This window comes from Emydura macquarii, unplaced genomic scaffold, assembly GCF_026122565.2.
Source record: "Emydura macquarii macquarii isolate MOO-44397 ecotype Brisbane River unplaced genomic scaffold, CSIRO-AGI_Emac_v2 contig_295, whole genome shotgun sequence".
Lineage (NCBI taxonomy): Eukaryota > Metazoa > Chordata > Testudines > Chelidae > Emydura > Emydura macquarii.
In genome coordinates, this window is record NW_027130432.1 from 12920886 (window position 1) to 12934121 (window position 13236).

Sequence of the window (13236 nt, forward strand, 5' to 3'; positions counted from 1 at the left end):
CATAGCACTGGAATCTGGCTGCTCAAAATATGCAGCCAGCCTATCAGCCTCCATGACCCAACCCTGCGGGAACTTTTCCCCCTTTGTTTCACACACATTACGGAGCACACAGCAGGCAGAGAACAGTTGAGATGTTGCATTCACAGATGTCTAACCTAGTGAGCAAACTGTGCCATCTTGCCTTTAAGCGGTCAAATGCACATTCCACCACCATTCTGCACTTGCTGAGCCTATTATTGAAATGCTCCTCGCTGTCCAGGTGCCCAGTGTAGTGCTTCAGTAGCCAGGGGACAAGGGTAGGCAGGATCCCCCAGGATCACTACTGGCATTTCAACATCGCTAAAATTTATTTTTTTCAGCAGGGAAGAAAGTGCCCGCCTACATCTTTTTTTAAACAGACCTGAATTCCTAACCTGAGTTCATGCACCTTTCCAGACCACCCCACATTGTTGGTGAAACGTCCCCTATAATCCACAAGGGCCTGCAACACCACTGAGAAGTATCCCTTTTAGGTTATGTACTCTGTGGCAAGGTGGTCCAATGCTAAGATAGATGGCACGCATATCTCTATCACCCCAGCAGTTTAGGAACTCCATTGCAGCAAACCCATCCACTATGGCCTGCATGTTTCCCAAAGTCACTACCCTTCTTAGCAGAAGTCTATTAATGGCCCGGCACACTTGCATCACAGTAGCTCCCAGGGTGGATTTACTGACTCTGAATTGATTCCCAACTGACCAGCAGCAGTCTGGGGTTGCTAGCTTCCACAGAGTGATGGCTACTTGCTTCTCCACTGTCAGAGCAGGTCTCATGAGGGTATTCATGCACTTCAGGGCTGGGGACAGCTCTGCACAAAGTTCAAGGACAGTGGCCTTTCACATACGAAAGTTTTGCAGCCCACACCTTCATAACAATGTGATCCCACCAGTCTGTGCTTGTTTCCTGGGACCAGAACCAGCGCTCCACTGACTGAAGATATTGCGTGACAGCCTGCAGCAAACAGGAATGTTTTCACTCTATTGCTTGTAGCAGGGCAGCTTCAGTAACATTGCAATTTTCCATGCGGCAGCTCCTGTCTCGGCCTTGAAAATACTGCAGGATAAGTCGTGAGGTATTTGTGGTGCTCACAATTATAGTGCACAGCTGAGCAGGCTCCATGCCTCTCCAGCAATGGTATGCGTGTGGCAGAGATGGATTTGAAAAAATGGCGCAAAAAAAACCAAAACATTCATCTGTTTGTTCTGGACCAGGGGGGGAGGAGGAGGAGAGGAAGGAAGGGAGCACATTGCATCATTGGAGGACAACCTTCCCAAAAGGCACTGTGGGCAGTTGCACTGTGGGATAGCTACCCATGGTGCAGTGTTCTGATTAAATCGATGCACGCATGGCTGGTGGGGACACAAACCAATGCAATGCACATGGTGTGATCATGCTCCTCTGATTTCTGCAGCTGGGCAAGTGAAAACTGAGCAGGGGTCCTGCAAGAGGACCACAACAATGGACCGAGATGTGACACAAGATTAGGACAAGAGATCATTTTTTGAGACACAGGGCTCTCACTCAGGACTACCAAAGAGGCCAAGAGGGGGAGACAGAGGGATTCTTCAGTAGCTTGGCTGGGTATAGCTCTGATATTGACCAGTTGGAACAGACTTCACCCTTACTTTTCTATAGTATCTTAAGGACTTCCCCAATGCTGTGTTCCAGTTGACTAATAAATTCTACTGTTTTGAAAAGGCTGCCTGGTGTCACTGCAAATACTTGCTGAGGTACACTAATTGCTTAAGAGGGCAAAAGTCTAGGAACAGGAGTCTCATTTGGACTCGCTGGGCAGAGCTCATGGTGTGAAACAGGAGTGCTGGCACTCAGAGGCTCCATCTCAGAAGTGTTGAAGCCATCTGGCCTACCCTTGAGAATGAGATCCCTTGGGGGTCTGGCACACTGAAAGGGTTTTCCAAAGCAGTGTTTCCCAACCAGTGTGTTGCGGCACTGGTGTGCTGTCAGGCCTGAACAGGTGTGCCATGGAATTTTTTGAAAAACTACATGAAGAGTTCTGAATTGGCTCATGAATATTCATGAGTTCATTTGGAGACTATATGGTGGTATGCCTCAAAATAATTAAAGGAATCCAGGTTTGCCACGGCAGAGACAAGTTTGGGAACCACTGCTTCAGAGGACTGTGGATCTGTGACACACTCCATCTACCTCCACAAAAGCCATTTCAAGCAGATTTACAATGAAGCAAAATGTCTGAGAAGAGCTGACAAAATTCCTTTGAACTACAAATGCCAGGCCAAAAGTGGTATTCGCTCTGTTTTAGTTTGAGAGCTAAAGCAACAAGTTTCTTTTTTTTTTTTTTTTTAAAATAACTTTCCTGGTTTAGTGTGAAAGCTCCAAGAGAGATTGTGCTGAAAGCCCTTCCTGGCCTAGCAACAGGATTTCTACACATACCGCTGAAATGGAAGGAATCTGACAAGTGATTTACAGAAACGGCCATTGTAAATTGATATTTGATCTACATTTTGATGAGAATGTAATCCTGAAATTATATATAATGTCTTCACTGTTCATTTGAGGAGAACAAAATGAAAATCCATTATAGTACTATAGGAAAAAGACTAGAGGTCCAACAGTACACTGGCTATAAATTTTCTATCTAGTCCTGGATGCATCATCAAAATGACACTGCTAGAAGGAGAGATCTATTAACTGTTTCATGAGCTGTCAGGACTAGAAATTTGCAGTGGTAGATATGCACGAAGTTTTTCCAATTACACTAAGCATTCATCATCAATGCTAACAGTTGATGAGATCTCAACTGCTAAAGCTGTGTTAGGACTGAAGTAGAAAGATACAATGTGGTAATCTGAGTTAGTATAGTTTAATGACAGATTATTCTAATAGATAGAAATCTCCATCCATTGCTCTGACTTGCTTAAACCAGGATATCAAGACAAATAGTCACCCACTGCAATGATCTGCACTCTGTGCCCCTCAGCCCTGGCAGATGAAAATTGGGGAGTTCCAGAATCAAGCAGCTGTGCCAACAGTTCCCTCAATTTTAACCTGGGGCTCAAGCACCTCTGTTGGTCTTAAATGCTGAGTTACTGCATGGAGCAGTGGTCTGATATTACCAGGCATCTATATGTAACAATTTAGAGATTCTTATACACCTACCCGTTAACCACCACCTAGAAGCTAACATGCAGCATTTGTTTTGCATGTTCTCAACATGAAGCTCTGATCATTAAGAATGCAGTCACATCTGGCACTACTTTAGGTTTCCAGGTCTCAAGAATTAGCCACAGGGAAAATGCATTATAGTGAATTAGTCCCTCAGGATGGCAGAGACATGGGTAGCTGTAGCAGAAGTTTACACCCAAGAAGTGGTTACACATCCTTGCCAGGCAGATAGTTATTGCTGGAACATTCTTGCAGTTAATAAGAATCCTAAATTGTGACGCTATGCTAGAAATAGGAGGCACCCACACAGCAGAGATGCAACATGAAATGGTGAGGCTTGTTGCTTCCCCTCAGCTTACCATCATTTCCTCTCCATGGCAGGAGCCTCAGCCAACTGACTCTCATCCTTGTCCCCAATCTCAGAAAGCAAGTCATCTATACCATTATACCCAAGTGGTCAAAATGTGGTGGAGAGCTGGGCCTCACTCTTACTAAACCTTTTGTATTCCCTATATAGCCCCTCCAAATCCTGCCCTAAGCCCACTACCATGTAAATGGAGCAATTCCATCACAACAACATGATCCCTCAGCCAAAGAAAAGGGAATGGGGGCGGGGGAGGGATTTGCCCCTACACAAGGTGTAAACATTTCTTCTGGAGCCCTAGTTTTACACCTCAAAACAGCTATACCTTGAACTTGCATGATGTTTCAATCATATCTATCCAAAATGACTCATACCATACTCACCAATAGCACTACAGTAAGTTTTCTGGCTAATGACCTACTAAATGATTTGGTAAGGGCTGGCAGTTCATAAATTGTTTAAAACAAAATTATCTCATTAGTTAAGCCAATGGAAAAAAGCCACAGGGAAGCTTTAAAATCAAGTGTTAGAAGACTTGACAGCAGCTTCTAGAAAAGCCAATGAATCAAGCAGTTTCATTGTACAGAGTAATGTCTCAATTTTATACTTGCTTATGGAACAATTATGTGAGTTGAATGGATGGTCTGAAGCATACATACTTACCAAGACAAACATGTACATTTTACCAGGAAAATTTAATTTTCAGTGCCAAGTGCTAATTTCCCATTGCTTTGGGTTATATTTTAAAGGTAACAGGCCCATTAACTCCAAGACATCAGAGGCACAGCCAGGTGAACTGCACAGCTGTGCAAAACACCTGGTCAAGAAAAGTGAAGGCAGTCAGGAAGCTTTGGTTCTATGAAGTAGGATACAAAGACTAGAAGATGCATCTTAGTGGTTTGTAAAGACTGAGGGATAACTCCTCTATTTTAAGCCAAACTTCTGTTCACTACAGCTAACCAAGTTGCCACTCCATTCATACAAAGATTTCTTGGTCCTTGGGATCCTCTACCCCCAATACATGATTCCAGGTAACTCCAACAGACAAATACTCAGTTTATGGCAATGCAATTAAGTAGAAAGTCAATGTTAATGAGTAGAGTTCAATGAAGTTGCACCATCTTACCCGCAGCGCAGTAGCAAAACTGTTCTTCAAGTTGGTAGCTATGCTCATCAGCAGAGGTTCCCTGCAGGTAATCATGGCCATACCAGCAGTCAGGTTTCTCATCATGTGGTGTGCTGCTACACGCATGCGTGACTCCTCTGAATCCAGTGCAAAGTCCTTCCTGACTATCTGTTCACAGGTAGTCATGGCGATCTTAATGGACCGATCTACCACTGGATGGACAAGTTCTTGCACTGCACGCTCTATAGCTTGACGCACGCACTGCTTTAACTGTGGATGGGTCTGGAACAGTGGAATCTACAGGAGAAAATGAAAACTTAAAATAATTAAGCAACAGAAGGATCAAACCAAAGTCAAAGAACACAAATACATGTATGGTCATACTCATGTTCCAACACTTCTATATGCCCTAAACAACATTTCAAAACATTAAATATTTATGTATAGCTATGACTGATGTATGGATCTTGGTGAATAGATCACAGAAATTCAGTCATGTTGTCAGATTTGGTTATGTTCATCTTATTTGGTCCAGCAAGGAATTTGTTCAAAATAAGTACAGAAACTTAACTCAGGAGGGACATATCTGAAAACATGAAGTGTGACTTACTAGTATAAAAGCTCAATGAATCCACCTGCCAATAGACCTAGGCAACTGATGAGTTGGCCAAAACATGTGGAAAGCTGCCTGACTTATCTAAGACAAGTAACTCCTTTGAATTGCCACTACTTCCAAGAGTCTGAATTGGATCATCATGGAATGACGAGTTGATTTCCAGAGATCACCTGTTCGACCCTTTGAAAGTTAGTAGTTTACCTCCTAGATCTACTTTGTAAAAACAGTAAAATCATAGTTTGTCTTTTTTTAAAAAAAAAAGGAGAACCAGAGATATGGATTGCCAAGAAACACTATTAGCTTTAACTGTCAATACTGCTTTTAGCTCACAAGTCACTCCTCAGCCAGTCAACAGATACTTGTTTGGTTACAAGACAGCAGAAGTAACCCTTTCAAAAAGAACTAGAGAAAGAACCTGAAAATGAACAGAGACACTGAAAAAGGGTAAAATGCAAAGAGAAAAGGAAACTGGAGGTGGTGTACAGGGGATAGGGCACCAAAACTACAAAAGCTGCAGTTTTACTTTGTAAAAGGGCATCCCCTGAAGTAATATAAAATCAAGTTGGATTAAAAATGAAAGTTCGTATCAGGTAGTGCACCTCCTTTTGAATCCCTTGTGATCTCTGGATTGTTCCCCATTGCTCTGAAAAAACTATACAAACAAGTGAAGTTACACAAAGTGCCATCCCAAGGTACAAAATTTTTACCACCTTAGTGTTACTTGCAACACCCAAGACTGAAAGATAAACTTCAAGTCTCTAAAATATTTTTGTTGGTGCAGTTGCTCACCCACATTCAAGTGTGCACAAGAGTGAAATGAGAGCTGCAGGTTCTGCAACAGGTTTTGTTCTGGACAGCTATTTCAGTCAGGTTGCTGCTATAATCAACTGGAATCTTAAGACAGGAGGTTACAAAAACTTCCTAACTGGAATCAAGAAAAATGAAGCAACCAAATTTACAACAGTAGGCTTACTAAAAGGTTTCAGGTGTCCCGACTCCTTATTCGTGACACCGGTCAGATCACCAGTTAGTTTTAAAATAGTAAACCTATCAAGCCAAGCGTCACATGGAGCTGAAAATTATACTAAGTTATTTAGAATGCTGGCATTGAATACATGTCTAGTGTACATAGATAGCTGCAAGGAAAAGCATCTATTAAAGACCTAGCATTGAGGTACTCCTACATACAATTGTTTAGATAACTGCATTTATAGTTCCCTGAATTTCTGTGGCTTTTGGGTGGACAACAGAAAGAGAATGATCCATTCCACAGAGGTTTGGCTGAAGAGATTAATTTTGCACCACACTGAAAGTTAGTGTTCTGATAGTCTGTGAGAATGGAATTTACTCTGGCAGGCTAATGTGTTCATTCTTGATTAGAAGCAGGGTGCACATCTAGAATCTGCTAAGCAGCCTCAGCTGATCTCAGTTATCATAACAGCCGAAAAAGAGTTTTTCAAAAACAAACAATCTGACATCACTCACAGGAGGAGCTTGGTTCAGAAATAAAAGAGTTTTGGCAGGATATAGGAAGATTGACATAGTTGTGAAAGATTCTGAGCACCAGTATACATTGTGCCTAATTCCAGTCAACATCACTAGTTCCTCAATTTCAGAAGTAGAGTGCTTTTTGGTGAAAGTATGAAAGCCCCTGCAGTCCATCTTCTATTCTGGACTACAGAAAATTTCTGTAACAACCACAATAATCTCTAATACTTACAGTTGGATTTAGAGTAATGTGTGGAGCCAGCCCTCCCAGAGAGTAGACGTTGATGTCATGGTAACTGTACTGAGGTTGCGGAGGAACGGATGCTGTACAAGTGGTGTTAGTAGCCGGGGTTGTTGAAGCAGCTGTAGAACATAGAAGTTGTAAAGAATTCTGTAGAGTTGCTTCCTTACTAGAAGCTAATTCACTGAGAAACAAGTTCTATTCTTGCCCCATACATTTGGGGCATCATTTGAAAAATTAAGCTTTTTGCCATTTAATTGAAAAAAGTTTCTGTAAAAGCAAAATTGGTAAATTCTTAATTTTTCCCTTAGGGTGATAAGCCAGTACCACACTACACTATATCTCCACCTTAGCTTGTAGAAAGACAGCATTATTTACAGTGTAATGAACAATTATAGCAATTCTTGGCTGTCTTTCTGCAAGTCCATTTTGCCAGTCGCCTCAGCATACAGAATTTACAGGTTTTCCATGTAAGAACAGTCCACATCATTTTCACTCATCATGACTAAAATGCCTAAACTCCTACAGCAAAAGCCAAGCAATTCACTTCATTGATGTCCAAGTCTGTGTACTCAAGCATTGAGACTTTGTAATTGTATGCTTTTCATTCAAGCCCTACTACATCAGATTCTTTTGAGAGATATAAGTAAGCAATCCATTATAGTTTATGCTATTACATTAATAAATACAGTTTAAAAACAATCCTGCAGGTCAATAAGTGATCCTCACTATTCTGCTCTTTCGTCTAAAGCCATCTCTCTCTCTCTCTCACACACACACACACACACACACACACACACACACACACACACACACACACACACACACACACACACACACACACACACACACACACACACACACACACACACACACACACACACACACAGTATGTAGACAATTTTTAGTACATGCTTCACTGGGGACTGCACCTTGACACCATGGAAAGACTTATGTATGTCAATGGCACCAAGAGGTCTGCCAGCGGGAGTTTTAACCTCCTGGTAGGGCCATCCAAGTCAGACAAGTCAAAGGATAGGGACCAGATGAAAAGTAGTCCACTGGTCCTCCAGGTTGGGGGATAGATCAACAACCTATCCTTGTAAAAAAATTACATTGTAGAAACACAGTGAGGTAGCCATTCTGGCAAACTGCATGACAGACAAATAAAAGAGCCTTGTTTGTGCTCTAAGTGACATCGGACAATGCATGAAGGATTCAGTTTTTGGTACATGCAAACATGCCTAGAAGCCTTCTAATCAATTCCTTCACCAATTTCTGGGTTCTCACCAAATATAAAGTTTATTACTAAAAACTGCTGCTCTAAGTAATTTAGCAAGCCCTCATTTTAACCTCAAATGCCGCAGATTCAGTTGTATTGTAGAAACACAAATTTCATAATTATTACTTACTGGTAGTTGTGATTGGTGGTAGCTCCTCTGGCTGTTTCACATCCTTCTTTGGCGCGGACAGCTGTTCGTCCAAATTTTTCAGCCGATCCTTGTCTTTCAGGAGGTTTCCAGGTTTCAGCTCATTGATGTCTAGTGCAAGGTTCTTACAAAGCACCTCAATCTCAAATTTCAGATTCAGCTGCACAACGATTTCAGGTTACATTAATTATATTAATTCCAGGTAACAATTCCAGGTTATATTAATAAAGGAACCCCTCTATGTTTCCCATTCTAACCCCACCCCCCATCTCTTAAGACTCTAGGCATTAGAGCAGTGGTTCCCAACCTTTTTGGCTCAAGGGCCACATCATTTTTACAACCCTGAAGGGCCACCAGTCTCTGCCAGGCCCCCCCCACCGCATCCCACTACAGCCAGACAAAAGGAGTTCTCCAGTCCCCCTGGCTGCATCAGGGAAACTGCATGCATCCTGTATCTCTGTGCACTCCACTTGGGTCCCTAGGCAGCGGCTCCTTTCTGCAGCCCAGGGGATGGGAGATCAGTGCTCCCCTCCCTCTGGCTCCAGCAGAGACCCCAGCACCTAGCAGAGCGCTCTGCCTGGGTCCCTCTCTGCTGGAGTCGGGGGAGGGGTGCATTGATCTCCTCTCCCTATGACTCCAGCAGGGACCCTAGTGCCTATGGACTCAGGTGGAGTGCTTTGCCTTGCTCCCTGATACAGCCAAAGAGAGGGAAGTGCTGATCTCTCATGCCCTTGGCTGCAGCAAGGAGCTTGCATCTGTCTTGTAGCCCTGTGGCAACATGCTGTGCCTGGATCCTTAGGCAGCGATTCCCCGCTGCAGCCAGTGGGAGAGTAGTGGCAGGCCACTTTTGGCCCGTGGGCCAAAGTTTGGGAACCACTTCATTAGACCAATATTCTGCAAGGGGACTGTCTAGAACAGGTGTTTATAACCCACAGCCCAATCAGCACACAGCTGCAGCCCATGTGACATCCTCAGGGTCCTACAGGTAGTATATATTATGTGGATGCAGCCCACATAACAGAGCTGCATATGTGGCCCACAATGGTAAATTGGTGCTTCTAGACAAGTGGTTCTCAACCTAAATTAGCACCGTGACTAAATGAGTCACCTAAATTCAATCAAATTAAGCAATTCTTTAAAGATGAAGTTGAGGATTGAAGTTTGGAAATCAGACAGTCTTCCTGCATTACATTTTGCTAAGCTAATCAGTCAAGCAAATCCATTAACGTTCAATGAGCATAGAAAAAAGTTAAAAGCAATTTACTTTTAAGTCATGTTCTTGATGCAGCTCAGCTAAAACATTCATGATTGCCATTGTCCAGGGGTTTGGAGGCCTGAAAACCTACAAAAAGGATTGGGGAGAAGAGTCAGAAAGCCATTCCATTCCAAAAGGGGTGCTGAGTTTTAATTTACAAGTGTACTTTAAAACTATGGAATATGTTAAAAGCAATTTGTATTTGTATGGCTGTGAAAGAGTGAAGACATTTTTCAATAGTGGTATTTATGTACAGCACAGCAACATTCTACCCTAGCAGTATGTCGGGGGGGGGGGGGGGGGGGGGAGGAGGAGGAGAACAGAACAAAAAAAAAAAAAAACAAAGCCACACCTCAGTTTAGCATTAAAGAAAATTTAATAGGAAGTTAATGTTCCAGTTTGGAATTAGAAGGAGCCAGTTCATTGTGGCTTCCATTTGGCAGATGAACAGTGCCATTCCTGAAGTAGGATAGGGGAGACAGGAAAGCTGATCCAGGAAGGAGAAAGGAAGACCAAGCTAATGAGGTTTAGAAGAAAACTAGGCTCTGGGACTTTCCCCATTTGTGCATAAACAGAGAATTAATGTGTAGCTGTTTAAGCACACATATTCCAACCAACTCTTTCCCCCCCCCCCAAACACAAAGTACATCTGCAAGTTCTTTTCCCTTTGCTCCCAGGTCACAGCATCTCTAAGCACTTCAAACACCTTGTTTCCATCTATTTCCTTCCCAATCACTTGACATAATGTATTTAGTTTTGAATGGTTTGTTAAACAAAAAACAAAAAAAATCCACATTTAGTTTACATTACAATATTTAGTTTGCTACTTCGTTTGTAGAGTCATCTCAATAGTTATGTCTTGTTTAGCAGATTTAAGCTCACTTACCACACTCCTGACACTAGATTCTAACACTTTGGCAACAAATGGCACTACATAAAGCAACTCCTGTTGTCCTTTAACATAAGCCTCCAGAAGTAACGATTTCACATCCAAATCCTAAAACACAAAAGTGTGACAATGAAACTTGGCTGGGGAAGGAGGGAGAGAAGAAGGGGAATGAGAGAAACTCAAATTTCTTGCATGGCTACAGTTTCTTTATAGCACTGACATCTGCTGAATCAAGACAGCCTTAAAATTATTTTGCACAAGATGGTAAAGATTTTAAGATGTACCTAATATGTGTATTTACTGGGATAAGGTTACTTAAAAAACCTTGCAAAAATATGTATCTAGGAATCTTTGATAAATGAACTATCAAAATGTTCCTAAGAAACTACAGAAATAGATTTTTGTACTTTAGCAAGCTTATCGTACAAAAAGGTAAGAGGCTCCAAGCTAAGATTCAGCTGAATTTCTTGACTTCAAATCTGTCACAAGCTTAACGGGGGCTTTTGGGGACAGATATTAAATGTGAGCTCACCGTGTGCAAGATAGGTTTATTTTTAGCCAGTGTGATCATTCCCAGCCAGTGGCCAAGGTTCTTCAGAAGGGAACGGTCCGAGAAGTTGGCTGCAGCTTTATCTGATGTCAACAGCACCTAATGAATGATTAAAAAGAAAAACAACTTAGATATAAAACTGAGGTAGTTAAACACCCAAAGCCAAGTTAAGCATTTGATACACTGACTTTAGGAAGCCTTGAGTTCTAGAACACTGAAGTATTTAGCTGCAGTTTAACCATGACGGAAACAGTCCTTTGACTTTAGTACACCAAAACTATGGTTTGTCAAGTTTCTAGGAAACAGTCCCCTACTAGCTTGTCTTGTAATGAGAATTACAATAAAATTCTCCTCCTTCAAGAAGCCTAAAAAAGTAAACTGACAAGATCCAGAAAAAGAACAATTCCATGCCAGGACTACCATACCTATGTATCTTGCAAATTAGCAATCCAGAATTCCACACAACTGCTAGAAATCCATGAGACACGGTGGATGATGTAATTTTTTTTTTTTAAATTGAACCAACTGAGCGATAAGCTTTCAGAAAGTTCTTCTTTAGCCCTGGGAAACAGTTACACCACGTCTACACTACAAAATTATGTCGCCCAAACTTAGATCAGCATACAGCCACTGCAGTTAAGTCATTTGTGTGCGTACACTTAGTTCCTTGTAAGGATTCAGACCACCAACACAAGGAGCACTTGTATCAATTGTATTGTCAATGTGGAACATTGCAGGACAGCTCCTGGAGGCCAGTAACAGCCAGTGTAAACAAAGCAGTGTCTACAATGACACTGCATCACTCTAATTACATCAATCAAGACTCTACACTACTCAGGAAGTAGTGTTACTAAATTGGCACAGAGGGGCACTTACACTGGCGTGAGCCAAATTTAAGTGAGAACACTTTCACAGCTAGATGGATGCAGGACAGCATAGAGTAGACCAGGTCTTAGTGTCGCAGCTAAATAAAAGGTGGAATAGATTGGTTAGCCTAAGTAGCTACCCACACCAAATTACCACTACCTTGCACGTTCCCTTGAAATGTGCATTAGCTACTTTTGCTGAACAACCTTTTCCACCTTGTATTTTGCTGCAACAGAGTACGTTTCCCAGACCTGAAGAAGTTCTGTGTAAGCTTGTCTCTCTCACCAACAGAAGTCTATCCAATAAAAGGGGTATTACCTCACCCACCTTGTGTCTCATATCCAGGGCCCAACAACACTGCATACCTCTGATATAATGGCATGTAAGCTATCAGCAGTGAAGCATAAGTAGTTAGTGCTGGTCTTTGAAGAGCTTTTAAATACATAGTGAATTTACTGCTACTTCTGTTCCTTAGCTTACAGTAGCATCAACTGAATGGTACAAGGTCAGCTGTGCTCCGAAGAGTGCCAAGGAATTATTTTGCACTACAGCGTAACCTATAGCGGAGAGAAATCCCATCTGCAGGTTTAAAAATAGTGCTAATTGACAAATACTGCTAATTCACTTGTTTTTCCACTTTCCCCTTGCCATTTCTACAAAATGTCTTTGGTCCAACATAATCTTCCCTCACCTGCACTTGCTTTCAACTCCCTTCTCCCTCATACTTCTGTTGCCAAAGCAATACACAGACAATTCTCTCAAGCTGCCTTTGTAAGTGCTCTAGTATTTTCCTACTGCCTTCACACCTTCCATGCCATTTTTTTACACTTAAGAATTCGCCCTTTGAGAAAAATGGCCACTATCATTCATGCAAACTGTTAAAAATTAATGGCATGTGATTTGAGGATTAACAGTGAAATACTTTGCAGAAGAACTTTTTAAAAACATGATTGCCTTGAGATTAAATTTAACCAGCAGTAAACCAGTGTATTTTGTATCTACATGGCTTTGTCCATTTAATTCAGGGGGCTGTCTACACCAATTTACAAGGGTACAATTAAACCACTGCAAACTCTTGTATGGATACTTACTTCTGTTAAACAAGATAGTCTTAAAGTTTAGCGTCAACAGATATCAATCGACTTAACTAAATCAAAAATAAGCCTGATTTAAAAGAAGTAAGAGCATCCACACAGCCTTTTCACTAGTGTAAGTGATTTGATTTTT

At 41.8% G+C, this 13236-nt stretch overlaps 1 protein-coding gene and 1 non-coding gene across 10 annotated transcripts in view; both read right to left on the minus strand.

Annotated features, from left to right (window-relative positions):
• CNOT1 (CCR4-NOT transcription complex subunit 1) overlaps positions 1-13236 on the minus strand; it is an 88573-nt gene that overhangs the window by 26282 nt on the left and 49055 nt on the right. For all 9 annotated transcript variants that reach the window (XM_067552688.1, XM_067552736.1, XM_067552727.1 and 6 more), the window contains 6 exons: positions 11125-11241; positions 10590-10700; positions 9713-9790; positions 8431-8608; positions 7010-7140; positions 4674-4970 (listed from right to left, as the gene is read on the minus strand). In XM_067552688.1, the coding sequence (XP_067408789.1) occupies positions 4674-4970; positions 7010-7140; positions 8431-8608; positions 9713-9790; positions 10590-10700; positions 11125-11241 (912 nt within the window). The remainder of the gene's footprint in view (positions 1-4673; positions 4971-7009; positions 7141-8430; positions 8609-9712; positions 9791-10589; positions 10701-11124; positions 11242-13236) is intronic.
• LOC137156487 (small nucleolar RNA SNORA46) lies at positions 12472-12610 on the minus strand. The gene has a single exon (XR_010920774.1). It is a non-coding gene; the product is annotated as a small nucleolar RNA SNORA46 (small nucleolar RNA).